Source organism: Nicotiana tabacum, chromosome 19, assembly GCF_000715075.1.
Source record: "Nicotiana tabacum cultivar K326 chromosome 19, ASM71507v2, whole genome shotgun sequence".
In the NCBI taxonomy this organism is placed as follows: domain Eukaryota; kingdom Viridiplantae; phylum Streptophyta; class Magnoliopsida; order Solanales; family Solanaceae; genus Nicotiana; species Nicotiana tabacum.
In genome coordinates, this window is record NC_134098.1 from 66,500,057 (window position 1) to 66,526,009 (window position 25,953).

General features: G+C 38.7%; 1 protein-coding gene across 1 annotated transcript; it reads right to left on the minus strand.

The window, feature by feature from the left end:
* Positions 1-9,749: 9,749 nt before the first annotated feature.
* LOC107805869 (kinesin-like protein KIN-14I) lies at positions 9,750-17,110 on the minus strand. The gene is made up of 19 exons (XM_075237893.1): positions 16,597-17,110; positions 16,266-16,432; positions 15,964-16,107; positions 15,547-15,777; positions 15,385-15,453; positions 14,400-14,468; positions 14,037-14,114; positions 13,792-13,908; positions 13,614-13,695; positions 13,427-13,522; positions 13,161-13,334; positions 12,896-13,002; positions 12,632-12,810; positions 12,285-12,443; positions 11,939-12,192; positions 11,678-11,841; positions 11,401-11,580; positions 10,415-10,911; positions 9,750-10,198 (listed from the first exon to the last, which is right to left on the minus strand). Exons 1-19 carry the CDS (start codon positions 16,703-16,705, stop codon positions 10,072-10,074), a joined length of 3,003 nt encoding a protein of 1,000 aa, XP_075093994.1. The 5' UTR covers positions 16,706-17,110; the 3' UTR covers positions 9,750-10,071.
* Between the last annotated feature and the right edge of the window lie 8,843 nt (positions 17,111-25,953).

Genomic DNA, 25,953 nt, shown 5'->3' on the forward strand with positions numbered 1-25,953 from the left:
TAATTTAAACCATTTTTAACAATCCATTTTAATTATTTAATAAAGAAACTAAACAACTAAAACAAATGTCTGAATTAAAGTGAACAATACAAAATAATAACGATGTCTAAATACCAACCCAGAACTGGAGTCACAAGTGCACAAGCTTCTAGAATAATACAAACAAGGGTCTGAATAAAAATAAAGTTGTCTGAAAGAAAGCAAACAACTAAAATAAAGTAGAAGGGGACTTTAGAGTTGCGAACGCCGTGCATCTATACCTCAAGTCTCCACTGAAAGCTGAATCAGAGCAAAATCTGTAGTACATCGTTGGGACCAACTCCGGAATATGCACAAGAAGTGCAGAATGTAGTATGAGTACAACCGACCCCATGTACTCTGTAAGTGTCGAGCCTAACCCCGACGAAGTAGTGACGAGGCTAAGGCAGGTCACTTACATTAACCTGTACGCATAATAACGGGAATAGAAGTAAGACAGGTAAATCATATCAATAATTGAAATTATTTCAGCAGTCACAACCAATTACTTTTTTTCTCATTCTGTTGCGGCGTGCAACTCGTTCCCTCAATATAATCCTTCAGTCAAATTCTGTTGATGTGATGACCCAAAATGTCATCTTTAAATTTAATAATTAATTCTGTGTTCTAAGACCTCAAAAAGTACTATTTATCATTCCTCGACTTGCGTGCACAGTCCATAAAATTTTCCAAAAAGTTTTCAGGTGAAAAATAGATTAAAATGTGAATTAGATGTTTAAAACACAACTCATTTGACTTTGGTCAACATTTTGAGCAAACGGATTCGGATCAATATTTTGATAGTTTCGGTAGGTCCGCATCGTGAATTGGGCCTTGGGCGTATGCCCGGAATTAAATTCCGAGGTTCCTAGCCCGAGATATGGAATTTTGATAAAACAAAAATTAAAAGTTTAAGTTCAAATAGTGACCGGATGTCGAATTTTATGCAAACGACCCCGGAATAGAGTTTTGATGATTCCAACAGCTCCGTATGGTACTTTTGGACTTAGGAGCGTGATTGGAATTTTATTTGGAAGTCCGTAGTGAAATTAGGCTTGAAACGGCTAAATAGGAATTTGAAGTTTGGAAGTTTGACCGGGGAGTTGACTTTTTGATATCGGGGTCGGAATCCAGTTCTGAAAATTTTCACAACTCCATTATGTCATTTATGACTTGTTTGCAAAATTTGAGGTCAATCGGACTTGATTTGATAGGTTTCGACATCGAATGTAGAAGTTGAAAGTTTTAAGTTTCATTAAGCTTGAATTGGAGCATAATTCGTGGTTTTAGCGTCGTTTTATGTGATTTAAGATTTTAAATAAGTTCGTATGATATTTTAGGACTTGTTGGTATATTTGGTTGAGGTATCGAGGGCCTCGGGTGAGTTTCGGATGGTTAACGGATCAAGAATGGGACTTAAACAGCTGCTGCAAAAGCTGCTGCAAATTTTCTTGTGTTGTGCAATCGAGCCCCCAGAAATCGAGCCGAGGATCGAAGGCAGGCTCGAGATCCATGATCGAAAGCAGGCTCGAGGGCCATTATTGAAGGCAAGCTCGAAGGCCCAGGATCGAGGGCTATGACCAAGGCCAGTGATCGAAGGCCATAAAGATCGAAGCCATGATCGATAGCCAGGATTGGTGGCTGTGATCGAGGCCATGACCGAGGTCCATGATCGAGGACCATGATCGGACCCCATGATCGGACTCCCCTTAATCGGACTCCCCATGATCGGACTCCTATGATCGAGGTCCAGGATCGGACCCCATGATCGAGGTCACCCTGGACAGATCTGTAAGTTATAAAATCAGGGGGGCTTCGTCCCATTCGCCATTTTTAACAACTTGGAGCTTGAGCAGAGGCGATTTTTGATATATATTCAAGGAAAAACATTGGGGTAAGTGTTCTTAACCTAATCTTGGTTAGATTACCCGAATCCATCACTGTTTTTAACATTTAATTGGTGATTTAAATTGAAAAATTTTGAAAAAACCTCTTGGATAGATTTGTGGATTTGAGGGTTGAATCATTATTGGAATTTAGTCATTTTGGTATGGTTAGACTCGTAATTGAATGGGTTATTGGATTTTGTAAGTTTCTCCGGATTCCGAGATGTGGGCCCCACAGATAATTTTTTGAGCTAATTTCGGATTTCATTGAAAAATGTATTATTTTATTATGAAATTGATTTCTATAATTTTTGTTGACTGTATCGAATTAATTATGACTAGATACGAGTCGATCGGAGTCGGAAAATTGAGGAAAAAGTATAATACTTGGTTAAATTGGAGCAAGTCGAGGTAAGTGACTAGTCTAACCTTGTGTGGGAAAAATTTCCCCTAGAATTGATATTAATATAATTATTGAAATATGTTGAAAGTCGTGTACACGAGGTGACGAGTGTGTACACGGGCTAAATGTGAAAGATTATATTTTTAAATTGTGTAGATCATTGTTGCGCATTTATTAAATTATTTTATCTTGTTATATTCTTCATCATTGATCTGAGATATATATTTTAAATTTGTTTGACCTTTTTCTGCTAATTATTTTACCTGTTTAATTGAAACTTGGTTTTTTTTATACTGTGCATTATTTGAAAGTTGATTTTCTTTAAATTAAATATTATTAATATGAAGTATTTGACATTTTTAAATTTGATATTGAAGCAACATATTAAAAATTTGAAATATTATTTTCCTGAATTATTTATTCTTGAATATTTTCGTACGATTTTTTGGTACTCATTGTGATGGATCCGTGAGCTCTTTATTGTAGAAAAAATATTATTGTTGGATTATTCTGGCATGAGCCTTGAGCTCTTTATTATTGAAAAATATTGTTGTTGATTTATTGAGGAAAATTAAAATATTGGGCACTTGAGGTGCAAATTATGATATATTGTGATATTAATACGCATGCGGTGGTATAAGGTCTGGGTATTAAAACGCATGCGGTGAGATAAGGGTGGCTTGATACGCGTGGCTAGTAGGGGTGACTACTAGAAGTTATGCGGTGTGATAAGGGTGGCTAAAACGCGGGATGCTATTTCGGAAAAAATATTTTCTTTAAATAAATCGTGAAGGCTCCCGCGGTGATATAAGAAAATGAGATATTGTGAATTATTTATAATTTAGAACTACGAGGCGATACCTCGGTAGTGCCCTTGTTGATATTGATTTATGGCCATAGTTGCCTTCGATTAATTGTTGTGAATTTCATAAAGTTGAAAGAAATTCTGTTTTGATTCCACGAGATATTATTTGCAATTATTTGGTGTCATTAAATGTGACATACTATTTGATTCATTTCCATAGTCATTTTTTCTTATTAAATTGTTTAAACATTTTTTCATGTCATTATCTATTCTCCAGTAGGGCCTGACCTGACCTCGTCACTACTCTACTGAGGTTAGGCTTGACGATTACTGGGTACCGCTGTGGTGTACTCATACTACGCTTCTACACATCTTTTTGTGCAGATCCAGGTACAACTTACCAGTCTAGACGTCAGTGAGTTACATGCGCATGGAGACTTCGAGGTATATCTGCCAGCGTCCGCAGACTCTGGAGTCCCCTTCTATCATTTATTGTTGCTTCCTTATTTGTCTTTAGATCTTGATACATAGAAACATTGAGAATAAATTTTTAGAAGCTTGTGACTTATTTCTACCGGGTTTTGGGAGTTGTAATCATTTGAATTGTAGTTTATTTATTTTCATATATTTATGATTATTCTGCATTGATAGGCTTACCTAGTTTTAGAGACTAGGTGTCATCACGACCTCCTACGGAGGGAATTTGGGGTCGTGACAGTTGCGGTGTGCAACCCGCTCCAACAATATAAACTTAAAATATAATCCGTTGTGGGTGGAAACCCGATCTCCCAATATATTCATTTTCATCTCTGTTGCGGCGTGCAACCCGCTCTAACAATATAATTTAACAACTCTTAAACGTAATAAAAATACTCCAATAAATACCACATTCAATAAAACATTATTAGGCAACAAAGCATACAATATTTATAAATTATTTAGTAAACAAGTAATGACAAGTAGCAATTAATTGTGAAAATCAGGGAGAAAATAGGTAATTTAATATCTAATATACTAAATGTCAAGTAGCAATTAAGTCACACAAGTCAAATAAGCATGTAGCAATTATAGCATGTATTCAAGACTTAATATTTGGCAAAGAATATGAGAGAAAGGAATATGAGAGAAACAATCAATATAATAATTAACTCATGATAAAGAAAATAATTTATGATTTTCAGATAAATATGCAAATAATCAACTTGACGACGTATATGCACTCGTCACCTTGTCTATACATCGTTCACATGAAATCCACGTAACAAATAATTCCAGGATTATATTCCCTCAAGTCAAGGTAAACCACGGCACTTACCTTGTTCCGTAATTTCAAATGATCACTCGAGCACAACTTTTCCTTTCGAATTATTCTCCAAACCGATCAAACCTAGCAAATTATTTACCAACAATTCATTTTGAGCTTTAGAAATTATTCACAATTTGAAAAATTCAACCAAAATTTAACATGGGATCCGACGAAAAATCATAAAATCTGAACTCCCGTTCCGATATGAGTTCAACCATACAAAAATTATCGAATTCCGACATCGGATTGCCCTTCGAATCCTAAAATTATAGTTTATGAAGGTTCTATAATTTTCCCCAAATTTCCATCTCAAAAGGATAATTGAATTATGAAAACAATGATATATTCATGTATATTAACCAAATCCGAGTTAGAATCACTTACCCCGATGAATTTCTTGAAAACCCCACAAAAAATCACCACAAACCGAGCTCTCTAGGTCCAAAAATAAAAAATGAGATGAAACCCTCGTTTATAAAGTGTACAAATCTGGTCTTCCATTGTGCTGACCACACATTTTCTTGTGCGGTCGCACATCCCAGGTTCTGCGACCAAAATTCCAAATTATGCGGTCACACTTCTATGGTGACTACACTACCAAGCTTTAGTAATTTGACCATAACTTTTTGTACATATGTCCAAATGATTAATGGTATACCTTTTTAGAAACTAGATTCAAAGGGTTACAACTTCGTTTTTGAATTATCTTCAAATTTCTTATATATTAAAAGATATAAGCTTCTGAAATCCGGCCATCGAACCTGTAGAACTCCCTTTTTGCGGCCGCGAGAGGAATTTTGCGGACCGCACAATCTTCAACTGCGGTTCGCATATTTTCAAGTACGGTCCGCACAATTACTACTGCCCCTGCACTTCAGAAGTTTGCGGCCGCACTTCCGCACTCTAAAATGTGCCCTCCGCACTTCAACTGTTCCAGAACATCGTCAAAGTACCGAAATGCCCAAACTCGTTCAAAACTCACCCCGAAACTCACCCAAACCACTCGGGACCCCGTTCAAATATACCAACCAGTACCGTAACATAACGCGAACCGAATTGAAGTCTTAAATCACGTCAAACAGCACCGAAACTACAATTCCCACCTCGATTCAGACTTATGAGTTTATGAAATTTTTAATTCTATAACTCACGCCGAAACATGTCAATTCAATCCGGAATAATCTTAAATTTTGCAGGTAAGTCCCAAATGACATAACGGAGCTATTCCAACTCTCAGAATCTCAATCTGAGTCCGATATTGATAAAGTCAAATTCACGGTCAAACTTTAGAAATCTTTAGCCTTTAGATTTCTAGTTTCCGCTAAATGGCGATAATTTGAGCTAGGGACATCCGAATTCGATTCCGGGCATATGCCCAAGTCCCAAATCACGATACAGATCTATTGGAACTGTTAAAACACTGATCCTAGTCCGTTTTCCCAACAACGTTAACCAAAGTCAAGTCAGTTGTGTTTTAAAGTTCTATTTCACATTTTAATCAATTTTTCACATAAAAGCTTTTCGGAAAAATTTATGGCCTACGCACACAAGTCGAGGAATATTGAAAGGTGCTATTTGAGGTTTTAGGACAAAGAAATAATTATTAAATTTAAAGATGACCTATCGGGTCATCACAAGAACTCACACTAAGTTAGACTCATTTAGCAAAGATCAAATGCATTTACCTAATGAAGAAAAGGCTAAAATAACTCATATGGGAATAGCAGATTTTTAGACAGGATGCAGGTGGATCAGGTGTTATATGTCCCAGATTTCAAGTTCAACTTGTTGTCTGTGTCCAAATTAACCAAGGCACTCTCTTGCTTTGTCAATTTCTTTTTTGATTTTTGTGTATTCCAGGATCTTTACAATGGCAGGGTGAGGGGGATTGGTAGAGAAGAAGGTGGACTATACATTGTGAAATAGAAAAGAACTGGAGAAGAGATAGCTAATTCAAAAGCAAATAGTGTTGTACAAAGAAAGAAGGCAGATAGAAGCCTTTGGCATAGAAGATTTAGGCACGCTTCAGTCAATATCATGAAGAATATGCAGATTTTACAAAATAAGATGTTGGATATTTCAATAAATAAGGACTGTCCTATATGTCTATTAGCAAAGCAAAGTAGACTTGTGTTCCCTATTAGTAACTCTAGAAGAGAGAAACCATTGGAATTAGTGCATATGGATGTATGGGGTCCCTATAGAACCCCTACTCATGACAAGAAGCATTTCTTTCTTACTGTTGTTGATGACAATACAAGGATTACATGGATATATCTGTTGCAGCTGAAAAGTGATGTGTTTGTTGTGTTGAAGCATTTCTTTTCTTTTGTTAAAACTCAGTTTGCTGCAGTCCTAAAGATAATTAGGACAGACAATGGGACAGAATTCTTTAATCAACATTGTAATGCATTGCTTGCATCCTATGAGATATTACATCAAAGTAGTTGTGTATACACCCCACAACAAAATGGGATCGTAGAAAGGAAACACAGGCACAAATTGGACACAGTTAGAGCATTGAAGTTTCAGGCTTGCATACCAGCTAGATATTGGGGCGAGTGTGTAGAAGGAGCTGTTTACTTGATCAATAGAATGCCCAGTGAAGTTTTACGAGGGAAGACACCATATGAACTGTTATATAGAAAGCCACCCTCAGTTGATCATCTACGAGTTTTTGGTTGTCTCTGTTATGCCACCAACCTTGTGAAAAATGATAAGTTTGGGGCAAGATCCAGGGTAACTGTTTTCCTAGGGCACTCTTCATCTCAGAAGGGCTATAAACTTCTTGATCTTACTAATAAATAGTTTTTTGTGAGTAGGGATGTGGTGTTTAAGGAACACTTATTTCCTTTTTCACAGTCAGAGCCTGCACCAGCTCCTTTCACCCATGTTACAACTTCTCTTCGCCTGCCTCTTGGTCCTGGTGTAGCTCCTGACTGGGGGAGACACTCACTAGCTCATGCAGTTCACCAGGAAGTTGTGATCAATGATACAGTATATGGTGCCAATGATGAACCAGCTAATGATCAAGCAACAGTAACTAATGATCAAGCAGCAGATGGTGCCCATGATGAACCTGCTGATCAACAAGATGCAAGCACTGACATTCAGGATGTTGATGCCTGGGATATTGATGCCATTGGTATTGTGGCTGATGCATCAGACAATGACGATGTCAATCATGAGACACCTGAGGATGTTGATTGCATTTCACAAGAAGTACAAACTGCAGATAATGCAATGGACAGTGAAAATGAATTGAGAAGTTCTGGAAGAACCTCAAAACCACCTTTGTGGCATTAGGATTATGTAACAAAAAAGCATACACACACTACAATATATCCACTGTCAAATTATGTATCTTATGATAGCCTATCAGCACAAGATAGAAGCTTTCTAACAAAATTCTCATTGGACACAACCACAGAATTTTCAGGAAGCTTCAAAGGATGACAGATGGATAGAAGCTATGAAGCAGGAAATCAAAGCATTAGAAGACAACAATACTTGGGAGATAGTTGATTTACCAAATGGAAAGAATGCTATTGGTTCTAAGTGGATGTACAAGATAAAATGCAAGGCAAATGGTGAGGTTGAGAGATTTAAGGCAAGGCTAGTTGCTAAAGGCTATAGCCAAAAGGAAGGATTAGACTACCATGAGACTTTTTCACCAGTTACAAAGATGGTGACTGTTAGATCAGTCATTGCACTGGCAGCTTCAAAAGGTTGGAATTTATCTCAAATGGATGTATACAATGCTTTCTTGCAGGGAGGTTTATATGAAGAAGTGTACATGGAGTTACCTAGTGTTTCAGGAAACAGGGGGGGACAAAAGTGTGCAAATTAATAAAATCTCTATATGGCTTGAAGCAGGCTTCAAGACAATGGAATATCAAATTATCTGAAGCACTGATTGATGCAGGATATTGTTAGAGTCTATGATTATTCAATGTTCACTAGGACCAGAGAAAATGACATAGTTGTGGTATTGGTGTATGTAGATGATTTGCTGATCACAGGGAGCAGTGAGCAACTGATTCAAGAGACAAAACAAGCGCTACACCAAAGATTCAAGGTAAAAAACCTTGGAGAATTGAAGTGTTGAGATCCAGCAAAGGAATATTGTTGAATCAGAGAAAGTATGCCTTGCAAATGATTTCAGATTTGGGACTAGGAGGAGCAAAAGCAGTTTCAACTCCTCTTGACATCAACCAGAAATTTACTTATGTAGAATATGATAACACACAGGATCAAGAGGAGATGAGCCATTAGCAGATATCTCAACCTATCAAAGGCAGATAGGGAAATTATTGTACTTGACAATCACTAGGCCAGATATAAGTTTTGGAGTACAGACACTTAGTCAATTCATGCAATCATCAAAGATGTCTCACTGGGAAGCAGCCATGAGAATAGTGAAGTATGTTAAGCAAGAACCAGGAATGGGGATATTAATGAGTAGTGAAGGTGCAGATAAACTGGTATGTTTCTGTGATGCAGATTGGGCAGCCTGCCCAAATACAAGAAGGTCAGTAACGGGCTTCTTAGTGAAGTTTGGTGGTTCCCTAATATCTTGAAAATCAAAGAAGCAACAAACTGTGTCAAAGAGCTCTGCAAAAGCAGAGTATAGGAGCTTGGCTGCAGCAACTTCAGAAGTGACATGGCTATTAGGATTGTTTGCAGAGTTGAAGGTGAATATCAAGCAACCAGTTGACATCTATTGTGATAGTAAGGCTGCTTTGCAAATTGCAGCAAGTCTCATTTTTCACGAGTGTACCAAACACATAGAGATTGATTGTCACTTTATAAGAGACAAGATTAAAGAAGGAAAGGTGCAAACTCACTGCATTGGAACTAAAGAACAGCAGGCTGATTTGCTCACAAAGGAACTTGGAAAAGGACAGCATGTGTTTCTCTTGATCAAGCTGGGAGTTCTTAATATTTTGCACCCTCCAGCTTGAGGGGGAGCATTGGAGTCAGTAGGTTAGTTAGCTTGAATGTAACCATAGCTAGGTTAGTGAAGTAACCATAATTAGGTGCAGTTAGTGGAGCTGTTAGTTAGTTATGCCAGCTGGCTTAATTAAGAGTGGAGTTGTTGTATATATAGGACAAGTGTACACATTTTTTCTATATAGAAAATATACAACCGACTTTCTCCTTCTTCATTCTTCACAGAGCTTCCTCCATAGCTGAGCTCAAGGTCTGGACATCAAGCTCAGATTCAGGAAAATAACAGATTATAATTTGTACAGCCAGGACATCAAACAAAAGTAAGAATAAGAAAACAATAATGGTTTCATAATGAACTTTGGTTTTCTACTATAAAAATGGAACACAATCAAACTATTGAATATATGCAAATTGTACATGTCGAATCCTCAACTGTGCCACAAAATTTAAGGATCTTCATATTGCTACTTACCAAGGTTTCCAACAAACTGGAACTCTACAAATCTAATGATGTGAACATTACACGCAATGGAATTATTGCCTCTTTCACATGCTCAAAATACACATTTTGAAGTGAAAAAAATCATATAGGCGAAAGAGACTCTGTGTTAGAAAAAGCAAAACAACTCTCACTCACTCCCATAATTGAAAGGGAAAAAATAAAATAAAAGAATTGGAAGCAGCAGCTTAGTTCACATCCCTACTTCCTGTTTCCTGCTTTTCGCTTCATTTCAGTTGGCACGGCCTGCCTCCCATTCCGTAGAGGTGTGTGGCCAATTCCATTTGTCTTTCGTGATGGCGAAGGCCCTACTTTGTTAACCATGTTCCTGCCAGAATCAGTTAAAACAAAATGTTAAAGATGAAATGAGCTCGAATAGAGTAGAATAGATATGGAGTATTCTTATAACAGATCCTTACTAGTTTAGGGATTGAAATATAGTTGATTGATTGATTAACTACTTATTATGTTATTCTTGAAGTGCAAATAAATCAAAAAAAAAAAAAAAAAAAAAAAAAAAAAAAAAACGTGAATGAGAGAGTACCTTGTTTCTGGGCTCTTTGCATGCTTTGCATTTGATCTCTGGATCTTTGACTCGTTCCCATAGGTGAAGTTGTTCAGTTTGGAATTATTGAATTGCCAAAGCAGATCTGGCTCAGATGAATCACTGGTCGTGGCATCAAATTCTTCAAGATCATCAGCAGGAGTAATGTTAAAGTGGTCACTCAATGGGAAAAGATTACCCGATTTTTCTTGGCATAATAATTTAGATGATTCCGAAAGATATTTCTGAGCAAAGACATCACACATGCCTTTTTCAGATTCCCAACATCCAAAGGGCTTTCCCACTCCATTGATCTTGATAGAGTCTTGTTTGTTCACCATGACTTTGTCTACCCACTCACCCGTGCCCATGTCTTTATCATATCCAACATAGTTTTCACAAGGACTGTCGACTGGTGGCCAGGAAGGGGAATTTCCTAGTAACTCATCAAGATCAAAGCTTTGCGTCTTTTGTCTGAACTCAGAATTACTAAATACCTGCAAATTAGTAGATGTCAAAAGCAAAACTCTTGCAGATTACAACCGCACGCATCAAAAAGGATGCTCCTAAAAAACTTCACTAACGGCGTCTTACGGTCTAGTTTCGGTATAAACTTATTCAAGTCTCATGCTCTTCCAAGCAGGGGCGGAGCCACATAGCTCCTAGACCAAAGAGTGTCAATTGACTCCTATTCGCCGGAAAATTACACTGTTTAGATAGATAAGAATTAATTTTTTATGTATATATATACTTTGTATTGCATCCCCTTGACTTATTTGTGTATTTACTTCTTTAAATTTTGACACCCTTAATGAAAATCCTGGCTCCGCTACTGCTTCCAAGTATTACCTCATCTGTTTATTGTTTGAGCTAAAACACCACTAAGCACTAATAGAACTCAATAAATTATTATTCCATTCACGAGTTTGCATTTTGCTATAAATAATTGCTGCACTTAGAGAGACAACCAAGTCCAGAGATTCTACCTCTATATTGCCTACATCGTCCATCGGTCTCCTCTGGATGTGTGAATCGGCCAATTTCTCTCTTTTCTGTGGATTAGATTGAAAGGGTGATGGCTGCATGTTACACGGACTGCTCATTATATGCTGCATGGGAACTGACTCCTCTTCTTTTTTTGCCAAGGCAGCTTTAAGAGTTGCAATCTGATAAAACAAAGATATCGTCCTTGAGCACAAACCAACAGACTCGGAACAAAAGCAATATTAAAGGATAAAAGGAAAAATGAGAAAAATTGAATACCTGTTCTTTAAGCTCTTTGACATCTGTAGAGTCTTTATTTACTCGTGCAGCGCCTAGTTCAACAGTAGAAACACGTTCTGCAAATTTAAGTGTGCTAATTGTTTCTCCTACAGCTTCAGGTTCAGGGCTTATGTGAACAAACATCAGAGTTTTGGCTTGCCCTCCTACAATAAAGTCACATCCCAAAAAACAATCTTTACTATAGAGAAAGAGAAGAGTTGCAAGAACAATCAAATTTCATCATTTAAGCTTATATCATACCTAGTGAGTCTTGCAGTAGCTGTGTAAGTTTGCTGTTACGGTACGGGACATGTGCATTCTTTTGGGCAAGGGCAGAGATAACATCACCCAAAGCTGAAAGAGACTTGTTAATGTGCTGAGCCTCTTTAAGCCTATCTCCTGTTACTTCAGACTTGTTGACTCTCTCACTTCCTGCAAGATCAACCAAATGCATACAACCACGAAGAATAGCTCCAGAAGTCAAGTCTCGTCCTTGAACATGAACAGTTAGGCAACTGCACATTCAAAACCAGATAGAGTCAGCATCTCCACGACAAGTTTCTTTCAAAGAATCTAGAAAGTATAAGAAGAGGTTCTGCATTCAAACCTGTGAGAGCGGCTACTGCGGTCGTTGAGTGCTGTCGCACCCACTGAACGATTCTTTTGCCCTAGATTCATCAGATCAATAACGTCGCAAGTTGAAGTTACACGAAGCAAGCTTGCATCTGGTACACTTAATCCTTGAGAAGCACTACGGATTTCTAACGTAATTATGGGTTAAGGAAAGCAGGAAGTTTAAGCACGATGGTCTAGAATGTGTAATAATAAGATCATATAGCTTAAAGCTATTTAGAAGTTTTGAATATAAGAATGTTTGTTGATGCAAAACATTCAATATGCAGAAGAATAGTAAAGATCATCAAAATGTAAGTCACAAGATATTGTGAAGGATATCTTTTGTTTACACCATCAGAAACTAGGAGATCCCTAACTTGCTCATTGTATATCTCGATCATCTGTACAGACACATCATAGTGGAAGGTATCTTTTCTTTGATCTGCGAGAAGGAATAGATCGCCTAAAGCCCTATAGTTTACTCCTTGACTTTGTTCTGTAATATTCTTAGGCCCCGTCTGAATACAACAAAAGAGCTTCTTAGCACATACAACAAAGAAAATATAATTTTACTTATAATGGAAATATTTTTCTTTAACTAACCATTGTGTAGGTTTTTCCTGATCCTGTTTGGCCATAAGCAAAAATGCAGACATTGAAGCCATCAAGAACTGATCTTATCAGCGGTCGTGTATCAGAAAACACCTCGCCTGCCAAAAAGGAAAGACAAGTAAAAACCACTGAAGAAAGCTGAGGGATAATATAATTAAAAGTATAGATGCCAGTTTTTATAAAAGGTAAACACAAATGTCATTTTACCAATAATTATGGATGCAGCATTCTATGCTGTTCTATGTTTTCCATTTACCTTGAGTAGCGCAGGATCCAAATACTTTATTGAAGTTGAAAGACTTTCGCCCTTTTCCATTCTTTGACGGAACACTTATTGTAATGGTGCCATCTTCTACGTGATCCACAGAACTAGCACAATTAGATTGCCCGGGCAAAAATGGTCTTACTCGACAGTAAACCCTTATGCTTCCTAATCGAGTAAAAACAGGCAGCCTTCAGTTCATGGCTGAATAAGAGATGAAGAAAGACATAATGACATGGTCTAATATATAAGAATGTTACCTTTAAGATCCTGAACTTGATTATAAAGCTTGCGATTTTCTTCAAGAACTCTATGATAACCAGAAGCTGCATGAGCTAGGCCATTTATGTGCATGCCTATAGTGCAAGGCATAATTAGGTTGAAACAAACTCATCTCAATAAATGCACATAAACCAAAAAACAATTAGAGAATTGTGCAATATCTACCAATATTATGCATTTCCTCGTGAAACTTCATCTGCATGAACTGCATACCCGCTTTGGTAGTCAAAAGAGTTTCCTTCAGATTCTACAATAGGACATTAAAGCTCATAAGAGTTTAGCGGAGAAATTGCTTGTTTCTTGTTCAAGGGTCTAACCGTGCCTGGCAATCTTCAATTCTTACCTTAATGTCACTTTGCTGTTGGTCAACAATGGCGTATTGCTTCATGTATCTTCTTTCAAGTTCTTCATTTGGCAAGGAGTCCTCTTTCTTCTCTATGATCACATTTCTTTGGTCAACCTAATTGAGAAGGGAAGAAAAAATTGCAAGTATGAGGTATCATGTCTTTTGACATGAAATTATACTTTTCTGATTAAAAACAAGTGAATTTTTTCCTTCAGCAAGATCTGCAAAATTAGACACATCACCTTTGCACTGTCAGAAGTATATCTCAAGGTGGATTTGTTACCACAAGAACCAGTTGAATCATCTATAGTTGCTTTACTCTGATGGAAGGATGTTAAATGGAGTGTCAGAGCATAAGACGATGCATGTTGATAACATCAAAAAAGTAGAGATACTGTTCTACTATTTTTTATTAGTGTAACAGTAGATATTTTAAGAATGAATCAAAGGGCGGATTGCAATAAAAAGGTGTTTATACAAGCATAGAAAGGGAAAGAGAAAACAGAGAACTGAATCAATGGTGACTATTACTAAGGAAGCAGATAATCCAACTTCAACATATGAATAATCTTGTAATTCAGCAGATAGATGAATGATGAACTTACCAGTTCAATTTTGCTTGCAACGCGATGCTCAAATTCCTGAACAACCTTATTCAACACCGACTCCACAAGCTGTAGCATGCAGAACGTTGCTGGATTTTAGAATAAATGGCACAAGATACAAAGTACAATCACAGATAAAAGCTAATACCTCGCCAACAGTTTACAGGTAGTAAAACAGAAAATTCTACCACAACAGGCATATCATAGATTAGGTTAACCAAAGATTTCCTATCACTAAACTAAAAGACTATGGAGATTGTTTTTCTAGTTACGACAATATCTAGTTAATATATTAGCGAAAAAATCTCTGTTGCAGCACCTTGATGGTCATGAGTTGTTATGACTTGAGACAATACCGGATTGATAAATTCAATCTAAAAGAATTTTAAAGGCATCATAGAATATGAATATATTGGAATCAACCATATTTGAAGAGCCAATCATGTACATTGCTTTAAATGCAGAAGGTCAGTATTTCTGGTGACAAGGAACCAAAAGATACCAAACTTGTGAAATGAAAAAATACATGTGGTTTACAGGAAGATCAAGAATGAAGATGTTCAACATTTTTTCAGGTGTCAAGCTAACAAGGACAAGGTCCAGAGTTATAAAGTCCCTTACAAACTTTATCGTAAATTAACTTGCCATCACCAATTTCATTGACAGAAAAATTAATTCCATAATCAACTCAAGAAAAATCAATGACAAGGAAATAACATTCATGAGAACTAAATCCTCAGGCTGGTACAACGTCTGACAATTTCCTACTAGTCCAAATTCACTTGATTGCTTTCCTACTAGTCTAAGTTCACTTGATTTCTTGCTTGACACTCCCTACTTTAGCTGAAAAGAGCGAACATGTGAAAGTACTTTGAAGAAAAATGATGTAGGAGCAAGAAGATTGAGGGTTGAGTAGAATTGCTTCAGCATTACACTACAAAAATCTAAAAGGAAAGTTTATCAAACTTGATGAATTTCAACATACATTAGGAACCTCTTCTGGCCTCTTATCAGTTAGAATTGCACGAACAAGCATGCTCAAGGAAGAGCTGGCCTGTAAAGAAAACATTTGATTAATGAATCGTCCATTAAATTCATTATTCTCAATGCACGTAATGCTTTTTTCAGTCAAGCAGAGCTTACCTACCGTTTTGTTTTTTTCAGCTTCAATTGACGCACCGTTTTTAGGTTTCTCATACATATTCCTTGACAAAGAACTTGTGAATGGCTCAGAATTTTTCCGTACAATTTGTTTTACAGATGCATTGGATTTTATATTTCCACCGAATTTCCAAACTCCTGTACCACCTTCTTGCTTCCATTCGCTGTAGGATTTAAGTCCCAAAACACAATTCACGATCCTTGATGATTTTCCTCCCTGATAATTTTCAAGAATGCAGCTTTATCACATATTTTATAGAAATTCCAATGACAATCATGAGAATGCCTATACAACTAAACTAGGACTCAATTTAGTATGAGAGGTATGAAGACACCGGAAATAGATATTCCGGGTTATAATTATAGACTACTTTGGCTCCCATCAAATGCACTAACAATTTACCTGCTCCAGATCAGATGCCTCAAACAAAGGAATCCCCAATTCTTGCACAGCAACCAAAAAATTTCTAACATTCTCAAAGTACTGGTATGCAGAGAGGGCAGCTCCATCTGAGATAACTGCAGAGTCACATGGACTTTCAACAACCTGCAGTAGTTGATCAATGATAAAGGTCAATCCCGGTACCGGAGAAAAACAAAAACTCAAATAGGTCTAACTTGCAATTTCCTTTTTGAATGATCAATCTACAAATTCATGGCTGAGGGGAAGTTGATTGATTGGTTGATTTCATTTATTAAAATTACCTTGGGCACAGCTCCAGGCTGAATTTTATTGAGTACATTGCAAAGGATCATTCCACTCCTTAAACCAAGCCTGAATTCTTCCTCAGAAGGTTCAGCTGGCAAATTTTTAGCTCCCACAATTCCAACTATCTTCCTCAGCCATGCTGCTGCTTGATGCCTCTTTATTGCTACAATTCAAACATCGCAAACTCAGAAACAGTAAAACAAATTCCCAATTTATGCTTCTTTTTAAATTACATGAACAGACTAGTAACAATGGATCTCTAGCCTAATCACACTTATGATCAGCCATAAAATAAAAGACAAAAAAAAAAAAAAAAAAATCAGTTACCAGCTTCCTCTGCTTTACGGGCATCCACTAAATCAAGATTTTTTGATGGGTTATTGCCATGCTGCTGAAGAACATCCTCTACCACAGACAATGCTCCATAGGCCGCCATTTTTATTTATTTAAGCAAAGAAACAGCTACCTTTTCTTGATTATGAATTCCTAAACATCAAAATTCTCAATTGTACCAAAAACGAAGAAAAAAACTCAAGTGGTAAATTGTTTGAAAGAAGCCAAGTTCAGCGCTCAGAAACAAGATCTAACTGATTGAAAAAGGTATAATAAAGCTCACAGAGGATAAACAGGTAAATAAAGGTACAATTTTGATGTAATCTTATTCTTGTATAGACTATGTGTACCCTAGTAAACTAAACACAAAGATACTACAAAGGAGTAGTAGTACTCTGGTGCTGGTTTGCTTGATTCGCTTTATTTTTCTGCTTTTTTTTGCCCACACCTCACCTCTCTCCCCACGAAATGCAAGAAAAGCGCTTTATTTTTGCTTTATAGGAGTACACAACAAAAAACTGAAATACTGCTTGCTGCTTTGAATTTGTGGAATTTTAGAGCCACGTAGTTCCGAGCCTTATACCGAACCTATTTGAGCCCAAATTGAAACCATACTCTCTCTGTCGCCTTCTATCGTCGAGCAGGTGGTTAAATATTTGAATCAAGTAAAAATTGCATCAATTACTCTTTTGATTACATAGTATTTTTTTAATGTTGAATAATACATACTTCTTTTAATTATAAATATATAGTTTTAACTAGTTACTAGTTATATTAGTCGAGTTGATAGCTTTAATATATTATTTGGTTCATATACTAGTTACGCAGGAATTATAATGCAATGAGTTTTTATGTGGTGGTTAATGATGAAGGAATTATTATATGGTGAGTAATAGTGAAGAAATTATTATACAAGAATAACTTACTTAATGGGCATGGTTGTCTCTAAATAGTTAATTCTCATTTTGTTAATACATGTAGTTTTCTTTAACATTCTATTATGTATAAAATAATATATGAATCCCTGCATAATTAAATATATAAAAAATTAACACTGCTAACAAATGATGCATTAGGTATGCGGTGATCTTTTTTTCTTTTTCTTATGCACCCAACCAAATATTACATAAGTTATGAAGCGATTATTTCTTCTTAATTAGTCAATGTATACGGTATAAACCGATTTCGACCTTCGTATGATTAGTCAAGATTGGAACATAATGGACCGGAGGTCATCTTCATAATATCGAGATAAGATTTAAAGCCATGGTACCGAGCTTAAATTTCTGGGACCGATCGAATACTGAGCTCGAAGTCATTACCGAGCTCGAGTCCAAATCGAACTATGATGTGAAGCGATGTCATCGAGCTTAATAGCCAGAGACCGACCAATATCGAGCCCAAGTCGATACCGAGCCTCGAGTTAATATCGAGCTCTAAATCTGAAAATCGACCAATACCAAATCCGATCAAGATCGAGCCAAGAGACAAGAGCCGTTACGGCCGCACTAAGGGAGAGAATCTCGGTGGGAATTAAGGAAAAACTAATCTATCATGGGATCCCCACTATGTATTTTTAATTATATCTAAAGTAGGATCCCTCCACTATAAGAGGGATGACTACTATTTCTGTAGGGGGATCCAACATCAAGGCATTCATACATTCTCATATTCAGAGATTACTGATATTCTCAGAGATTATCCTTTTGTGAGCTTTATGCATTGATTCATCTTGCTTGTTCATAAATCATTCTCCATTCAATTCAGTTCGTATTTCATTCTTTACAATCAATATTCGACGTATTTCTACTTACCTTTACGATTTGTGTCAAATTATACCACGTACCCTTAGAACTATGTATAAATTCAACTCTATCCGTTTTTCGGGTAAACAGTTAGGCGCCCACCGCGGGGCTAAGGATAATAGTGGTTATCTGATACGAATCTCTACAAAACATACTATTTTACGCTTGCTCTTGGAAGTATCTTTGATTTCAGGTTGAAAACGACGAATTCTCAATTAATGGCCCTACCTATCGACAACGAAGCTGGCCTTCAAGATGAGAACAACAACTTAACACCCGGGGGTGGAAGGCCACTCGTCGATCCGGTTGGAGATCGGGTCGAAGAGCCAATAGACGTTAATTCACATGTGTCCATCGAGGTGAACCAATGTTCCGACCCTGAAAATAGGATTCATGGTGGAACTCGCTCTGCAGCTCGAAATACCCAAAACGAGGAGAACGGAATCAGCTTGTGTATGATTTTCAAAATGTTGCAAGCTCAACAAGTAGCAATAGCCCAATTACAGAACCAAACCCAGGCACCGACCAGACTCGAGCCTAATCCACCCCAAGAAATCACCCACAAAACGGGGCCAGCCATAGTAAGGTCAAATGAGCAAGAATCGGGGACTAATCCTGAAATCGTTAAGATATTCGAAGAACTGACAAAACGAATAGAGTCAGGAGAAAGGAGGATCGAAGCAAACGACAAAAAAGTGGAAACGTATAACTCCAGGGTTGATCAGATCCCCGGGGCACCTCCGATATTGAAGGGCTTAGATTCCAAAAAATTTGTACAAAAGCCTTTCCCCCCGAGCGCGGCTCCTAAAACCACTCCCAAAGAAGTTTCGCATGCCTGAAATTCCTAAGTATAATGGAACGACCGCCCCCAACGAACATGTCACCTCTTACATATATGCCATTAAAAGGAACGATCTAGAGGACGATGAGATCGAATCTGTATTATTGAAAAAATTCAGTGAAACCCTGTCAAAGGGAGCAATGATATGGTATCATAATTTACCGTTTAACTCTATCAATTCTTTTTCTATGCTTGCAGATTCTTTCGTAAAAGCACATGCCGGAGCCATAAAGGTCGAGACAAGGAAGTCGGATCTTTTCAAGGTAAGACAAAAGGGCAACGAGATGCTGAGAGAGTTCGTATCTCATTTCCAAACGGAACGAATGGATCTACCATCGGTCACTGACGATTGGGTTGTACAAGCTTTCACTCAAGGACTGAACGAGCGGAGCTCGATGGCTTCATGACAGTTGGAGCAGAATTTGATCGAGTATCCGGCTATTACTTGGGCCGATGTACACAATTGATATCAATCAAAGATTAGAGTTGAAGACGACCAGTTGGGGTCTAGGTTCATTATTAAAAGGGACATCGATCGAGAACCAAGGTCAAACAAGGATCGATATCGGCCATATAACAGAGATCGTAGGGGTAGCGAACCTTCACGTAACCCCGTACGAGGCGAAAGGAGAAGTGATCGAGGCCATGGGTCTCGGGGCTTGATGAACAGGAATGGGTTCGACAGGTATACCGGACCTAAGGAAGCACCACAGTTATCAGAGTATAACTTCAGCATCGATGCATCCGCCATTGTGTCGGTTATTGGATGCATCAAAGATACTAAATGGCCTCGACCTCTGCAGACCGATCCTGCCCAGAGGAATCCCAAACAAATGTGAAAATATCATGGCACTCATGGCCACATAACGGAAGATTGCAGGCAACTGAGAGAGGAGGTAGCCCAGTTATTCAATAAAGGGCACCTTCGAGAATTTTTAAGTGACAAGGCCAAAAACCATTTCAAAACAGGAATTTTAGTAGGAAAAACGAAATAGAAGAGCCATAACACATCATCTATGTGATCATTGGTGGGATAGATACCCCCCAGGGGCTGGTGCCTAAATGCACTAAGATGTCGATTGTAAGAGAAAAGCGATCCCGGACTCAGGATTACTCCCCTGAAGGAACCTTGTCCTTTAATAATGAAGACACGGAAGGAATCATGCAACCACATAACGATGCACTAGTAATATATGTACTTATGAATAAAACTAAAGTTAAACTTATATTAATTAATCCAGGTAGTTCGGCCAATATCATTCGATCGAGGGTCGTAGAGCAACTCGATCTACAGGACCAGGTCGTGCCCGCAACCTTGGTCCTAAACGGATTTAATATGGCATGTGAAACTACTAAGGGCGAAATAATCCTGCCAGTTAACGTGGCTGGGACCATCTAAGAAATGAAGTTCCACGTGATCAAAGGCGATATGAGATACAACGCCCTGTTCGGAAGACCATGGATCCATAATATGAGGGTTGTACCCTCGACCCTCCACCAGGTTTTGAAGTTCCCAACATCAGAGGGAATCAAAATGCTTTACGGGGAGCAACCGACCGCAAAAGAAATATTTGTCGTCGATGAAATGATTTCGATATCATCATTATCATCAGCAAAAGGATCGGATTCGAAGGAGGAATGAAATATCAAATAGCAATCACAAACGTCAGCTTCGACCCAATAAGAGAATCAGAAGACTGACGAAGATGATGAACATGGGGTCCCTCGATCCTTCGTAGTCCCCGATGATTCCGACGCTACCCAATCAATGGTCGAAGAACTAGAGGAAGTCATACTAATCGAATATCTGCCCGAACGAAAGGTATACCTCGGCACAGGGTTAGATCCCGAGATCAGGAGAAAGCTTATTCAATTTCTTATAGTTAACATAGACTGTTTTGCTTGGTCCCATCTTGACATGAAAGGGATTCCACCGGTAATCACCACCCATAAGCTAAGCTTGGACCCAAAGTTCCACCCAGTAAAACAAAAAAGAAGGCCCCAATCCAAGGTCAAACATGCCTTCATCAAAGACGAGGTAACCAAACTTCTTAAAATAGGGTCCATTCGGGAAGTAAGATATCCCGAATGTCTAGCAAATGTGGTGGTAGTCCCTAAAAAGGGGAACAAACTTAGAATGTGTATAGATTATAAAGACCTGAATAAAGCATGCCCTAAGGATTCTTTTCCTTTGCCTAATATCGATCATATGATCGATGCCACGGCCGGCTACGAGACTCTCAATTTTCTCGATGTCTATTCCGGGTACAACCAAATACAGATGAACCCGGAGGATCAGGAAAAAACCTCGTTTATCACTAAGTACGGGACTTACTGTTATAATGTAATGTCATTCGGCCTAAAAAATGTTGGCACAACTTATCAATGCCTAGTAAACAGAATGTTTGAAAAGCAAATAGGAAAATCAATGGAGGTTTATATTGATGACATGTTAGTTAAATCCCTGCGAGCAGAGGACCATTTAAAGTATTTGCAGGAAACTTTCGACATACTAAGGAAGTACAATATGAAGCTCAATCCCGAAAAATGTGCTTTCGGGGTTGGCTCGGGCAAGTTTCTCGGTTTCATGGTGTCCAATCGAGGAATCGAGATTAACCCCGATAAAATTAAAGCAATCGAGGACATCACCGTGGTAGATAATGTAAAGGCCGTACAAAGGCTAATAGGACGGATAGCCTCCTTGGGATGATTCATTTCGAGATCCACGGATATGAGCCACCGATTTTTCTATCTGCTTAAAAAGAAAAGCAATTTTGCATGGACTCCGGAATGTCAGCAGGCTTTGGAAGAGCTAAAACAGTATTTATCGAGCCCTCCGTTTCTTCATACCCCGAAGGCAGACGAATAACTTTATCTGTATCTAGCTGTCTCAGAGATGGTGGTAAGTGGGGTCCTAATTCAAGAAGAACGAGGTACGCAATTCCCTATTTATTATGTCAGTCAAACTTTAGGTGAGGCCGAAACTAGATATCCACACTTAGAAAAATTAGCGCTTGCTTTAATAAGTGCCTCTAGGAAACTAAAACTATATTTTAGTGCCATCTGATACATGTTGTAATAACTTATCCTCTATGAAATATTTTACACAAACCTGAGCTTCAGGTCGGTTGGCCAAATGGGCCATAGAGATCGGCGGGTACGACATCGAGTATCGACCTCGAACCGCTATCAAATCTCAAATCTTAGCGGACTTCGTGGCTGACTTTATGTCGGCCTTCGTACCCGAGATTGAAAAAGAATTACTAATAAAATTGGGTGCCGCTTCGGGAGTCTGGACCCTCTTTACGGACGGTGCCTCGAACGCAAAGGAGTTCGGACTGGGCATCGTACTAAAATCACCCACAGGTAATGTAGTTAGACAGCCTATTAAAACTATAAAATTGACTAACAATGAGGCTGAGTATGAGTCCGTGATTGCAGGTCTCGAACTAGCTAGAAGTTTGGGAGCCGAGGTCGTGGAGGCTAAATATGATTCCCTCCTAGTGGTAAATCAAGTCAACAGGACTTTTGAAGTCCGAGAAGATCGAATGCAGAGGTACTTGGATAAATTACAAGTGATTCTACATCAATTTAAGGAATGGACTTTGCAACAATGTACTTCGAGAATAGAACAGTGAGGCCAGCGCTCTTGCAAACTTAGGTTCGTTGGTCGAGGATGACGAACTCAACTCGGGGTCTATCGTACAACTCATGAAATATGTAATCGAAGAAGGTCATGCCAAGATAAACTCTACAAGTCTAACCTGGGATTTGAGAAACAGATATATAGAGTACTTCAAGAATGGGAAACTTCCATCGGATCCAAAAGAATCGAGAGCTCTAGGCACAAAAGCTGCATGGTTCACCTTATCCAATGATGGAACGCTGTTTAGAAGGACGTTCGATGGTCCGCTGGCAATATGTTTGGGACCGGGAGATACCTACTACATCCTACATGAGATTCACTAGGGCACTTGCAGGAATCATTCCGGTGCCGATTCATTGGTCCACAAAATAATCAGAGCAGGGTATTACTGGACCAAATGGGCAAGGATGCAAGGGAGTTCGCTCAAAAATATGACAAATGCCAAAGGCATGCTCCCATGATTCATCAACCCGGAAAGCTACTCCACTCGGTCCTATCTCCATGGCCTTTTATGAAATGAGGAATGGACATCATTGGGCCCCTCCCATCGGCCTCAGGTAAGGCTCAGTTTATTTTGTTTATGACTGATTATTTTTCTAAATGGGTTGAAGCACAGGCTTTCGAGAAAGTCAAAGAAAAGGAAGTGATAGACTTCATTTGGGACCACATCATATGCCGGTTCGGTATGCCATCCGAGATTGTATGTGATAATGGAAAGCAATTCATCGGAAGCAAAGTAACTAAAATTCTCAAAGACCACAAAATCAAAAGGATCCTATCAACACTGTATTATCCCAGCGGGAACGGACAAGCCGAATCGACCAACAAAACCATCATCCAAAATCTTAAGAAGAGATTGACCGACGCCAAAGGAAAATGGAGAGAAATACTACTCGAAGTCCTATGGTCATACCGCATAACAACGAAATCCAGTACCGGAGCAACGCCATTCTCGTTGGTTTATGGCGCCGAAGCTCTGATCCCAATTGAGGTCGGAGAACCTAGCATTAGGTTTTGATATGTAACAAATGTGTCGAATAACGAGACCATGAATACGAACCTAGAATTGTTGGACGAAAGACGAGAAGCCGCTCTCGTCCGATTGGGCGCCCAAAAACAGCGGATCGAAAGGTATTATAATCGAATAACCAATCTTCGATATTTTAAAATCGAGGACTTAGTGCTAACTGCTAAGGAAAGTCACCCTCAACAACCAAAATTCAAATGAAGAAAAACTGGGTCCGAACTGAGAAAGACCATATCAGGTTCTCGAAATTGTCGGAAAAGGATCCTACAAGCTCGGTGTAATAAACGGCAAACAACTACCAAGCAGTTGGAACGTGTCGCACCTAAAACGATACTACTGTTAAGGTACAACCCTCCTATGTTCATTTATATTTCGAAATTAACTATTGCAGGTGTTCGACCAGAAATAGGGATGGATTATTCAACTCGGAGTTTTTAGGCCTGAAAGCACGCGTTGCACTCTTTTTTCCTTAGACCGATTTTGTCCCAAATAGGTTTTTCGGCAAGGTTTTTAATGAGGCAACCATTGATCGTGCTTACTTAGAACAATTCAACAATATCCAAGGCCTCTTTACAATCAACCTCGGATACTGGGGGACATTACCCTCGAATATATCAAATTCGATTATCAAGTTCGATGCAAGAAAGTCACTTAATGACAACAGGGTTTCGATAGGAAAAATTGTAAGAGCCAAATGGTCAAAACGAACCATGCTCGTGTAGTTTGCTCGATCCATGGTACAAAACATGAACACATGTATAATGATATAAAGAAAAATTTCTTCTTTACCGATATCTCGTATCTTAAAATCCACCCTCTATTTCGTGATCTATTATACAAACAGGCTTAAGGGCCGACCATTACCCCATAAATCGGGGACTACCAACCGAAAAATCAACAAAATCAAGACCCACATAAGCCTAAGGGCTACATCACTTCGAGTTCGAGCAAAACTCTCACTCAACTATAAAGCCTACGGGCTACATTACTTCGAGTTCGAGCAAACACTCACTCTACTATTAAGCCTAAGGGATACTCTTATTTTGAGTTCGAGCAGTCACTCACTCGACCATAAGGCCTAAGGGCCACTCTTACCTCGAGTTCGAGCAAACACTCACTCGACCGAAAAGCCTAAGGGCCACTCTTACTTCGAGTTCGAGCAAACACTGACTCGACTATTAATCCTAAGGGCTACTCTTACTTCGAGTTCGAGCAAACACTCACTCGACTATTAAGCCTAAGGGCTACTCTTAATTCGAGTTCGGGCAAAACACTCACTCGACTATTAAGCCTAAGGGCCACTCTTACCTCGAGTTCGAGCAAACACTCACTCGACCGAAAAGCCTAAGGGCCACTCTTACTTCGAGTTCGAGCAATTACTCACTCGACTATTATAAGGTCCACTCTTACTTCTAGTTTGAACTAACACTTAATCGACTACTAAGCCTAAGGGCTACTCTTACTTCGAGTTCGAGCAAACACTCGCTCGACTACTAAGCCTACGAGCTACATTACTTCGAGTTCGAACAAACACACACTCGACTATTAAGCCTAAGGGCTACTCTTATTTCAAGTTCGAGCAGTCACTCACTCGACCATAAGGCCTAAGGGCCACTTTTACCTCGAGTTCGAGCTAACACTCACTCGACCGAAAAGCCTAAGGGCCAATCTTACTTCGAGTTGAGCAATCACTCACTCGACTATTATGCCTAAGGGATACTCTTACTTCGAATTCGAGCTAACACTCACTCGACTACTAAGCCTAAGGGATACTCTTGCTTTGAGTTCGAGCAAACACTCACTCGACCATAAAGCCTACGGGCTACATTACTTCGAGTTCGAGCAAACATTCACTCGACTATTAAGCCTAAGGGCTACTCTTATTTCGAGTTCGAGCTAACACTCACTCGACTACTAAACCTAAGGAATACTCTTACTTCAAGTTCGAGCAATCACTCACTCGACCATAAAGCCTAAGGGCCACTCTTACTTTGAGTTCGAGCAAACACTCACTTGACTATTAAGCCTAAGG

Coding starts and splice junctions, on each gene's coding strand:
- LOC107805869 (XM_075237893.1), bottom strand. CDS start 16,705: ATGGCGGCCTATGGAGCATTGTCTGTGGTAGAGGATGTTCTTCAGCAG. Junction 14,115..14,399: donor TTGCAAGCAAAATTGAACTG/GTAAGTTCATCA, acceptor TCCTTCCATCAG/AGTAAAGCAACTATAGATGA. Junction 12,444..12,631: donor TCTGATGGTGTAAACAAAAG/ATATCCTTCACA, acceptor ACCCATAATTAC/GTTAGAAATCCGTAGTGCTT.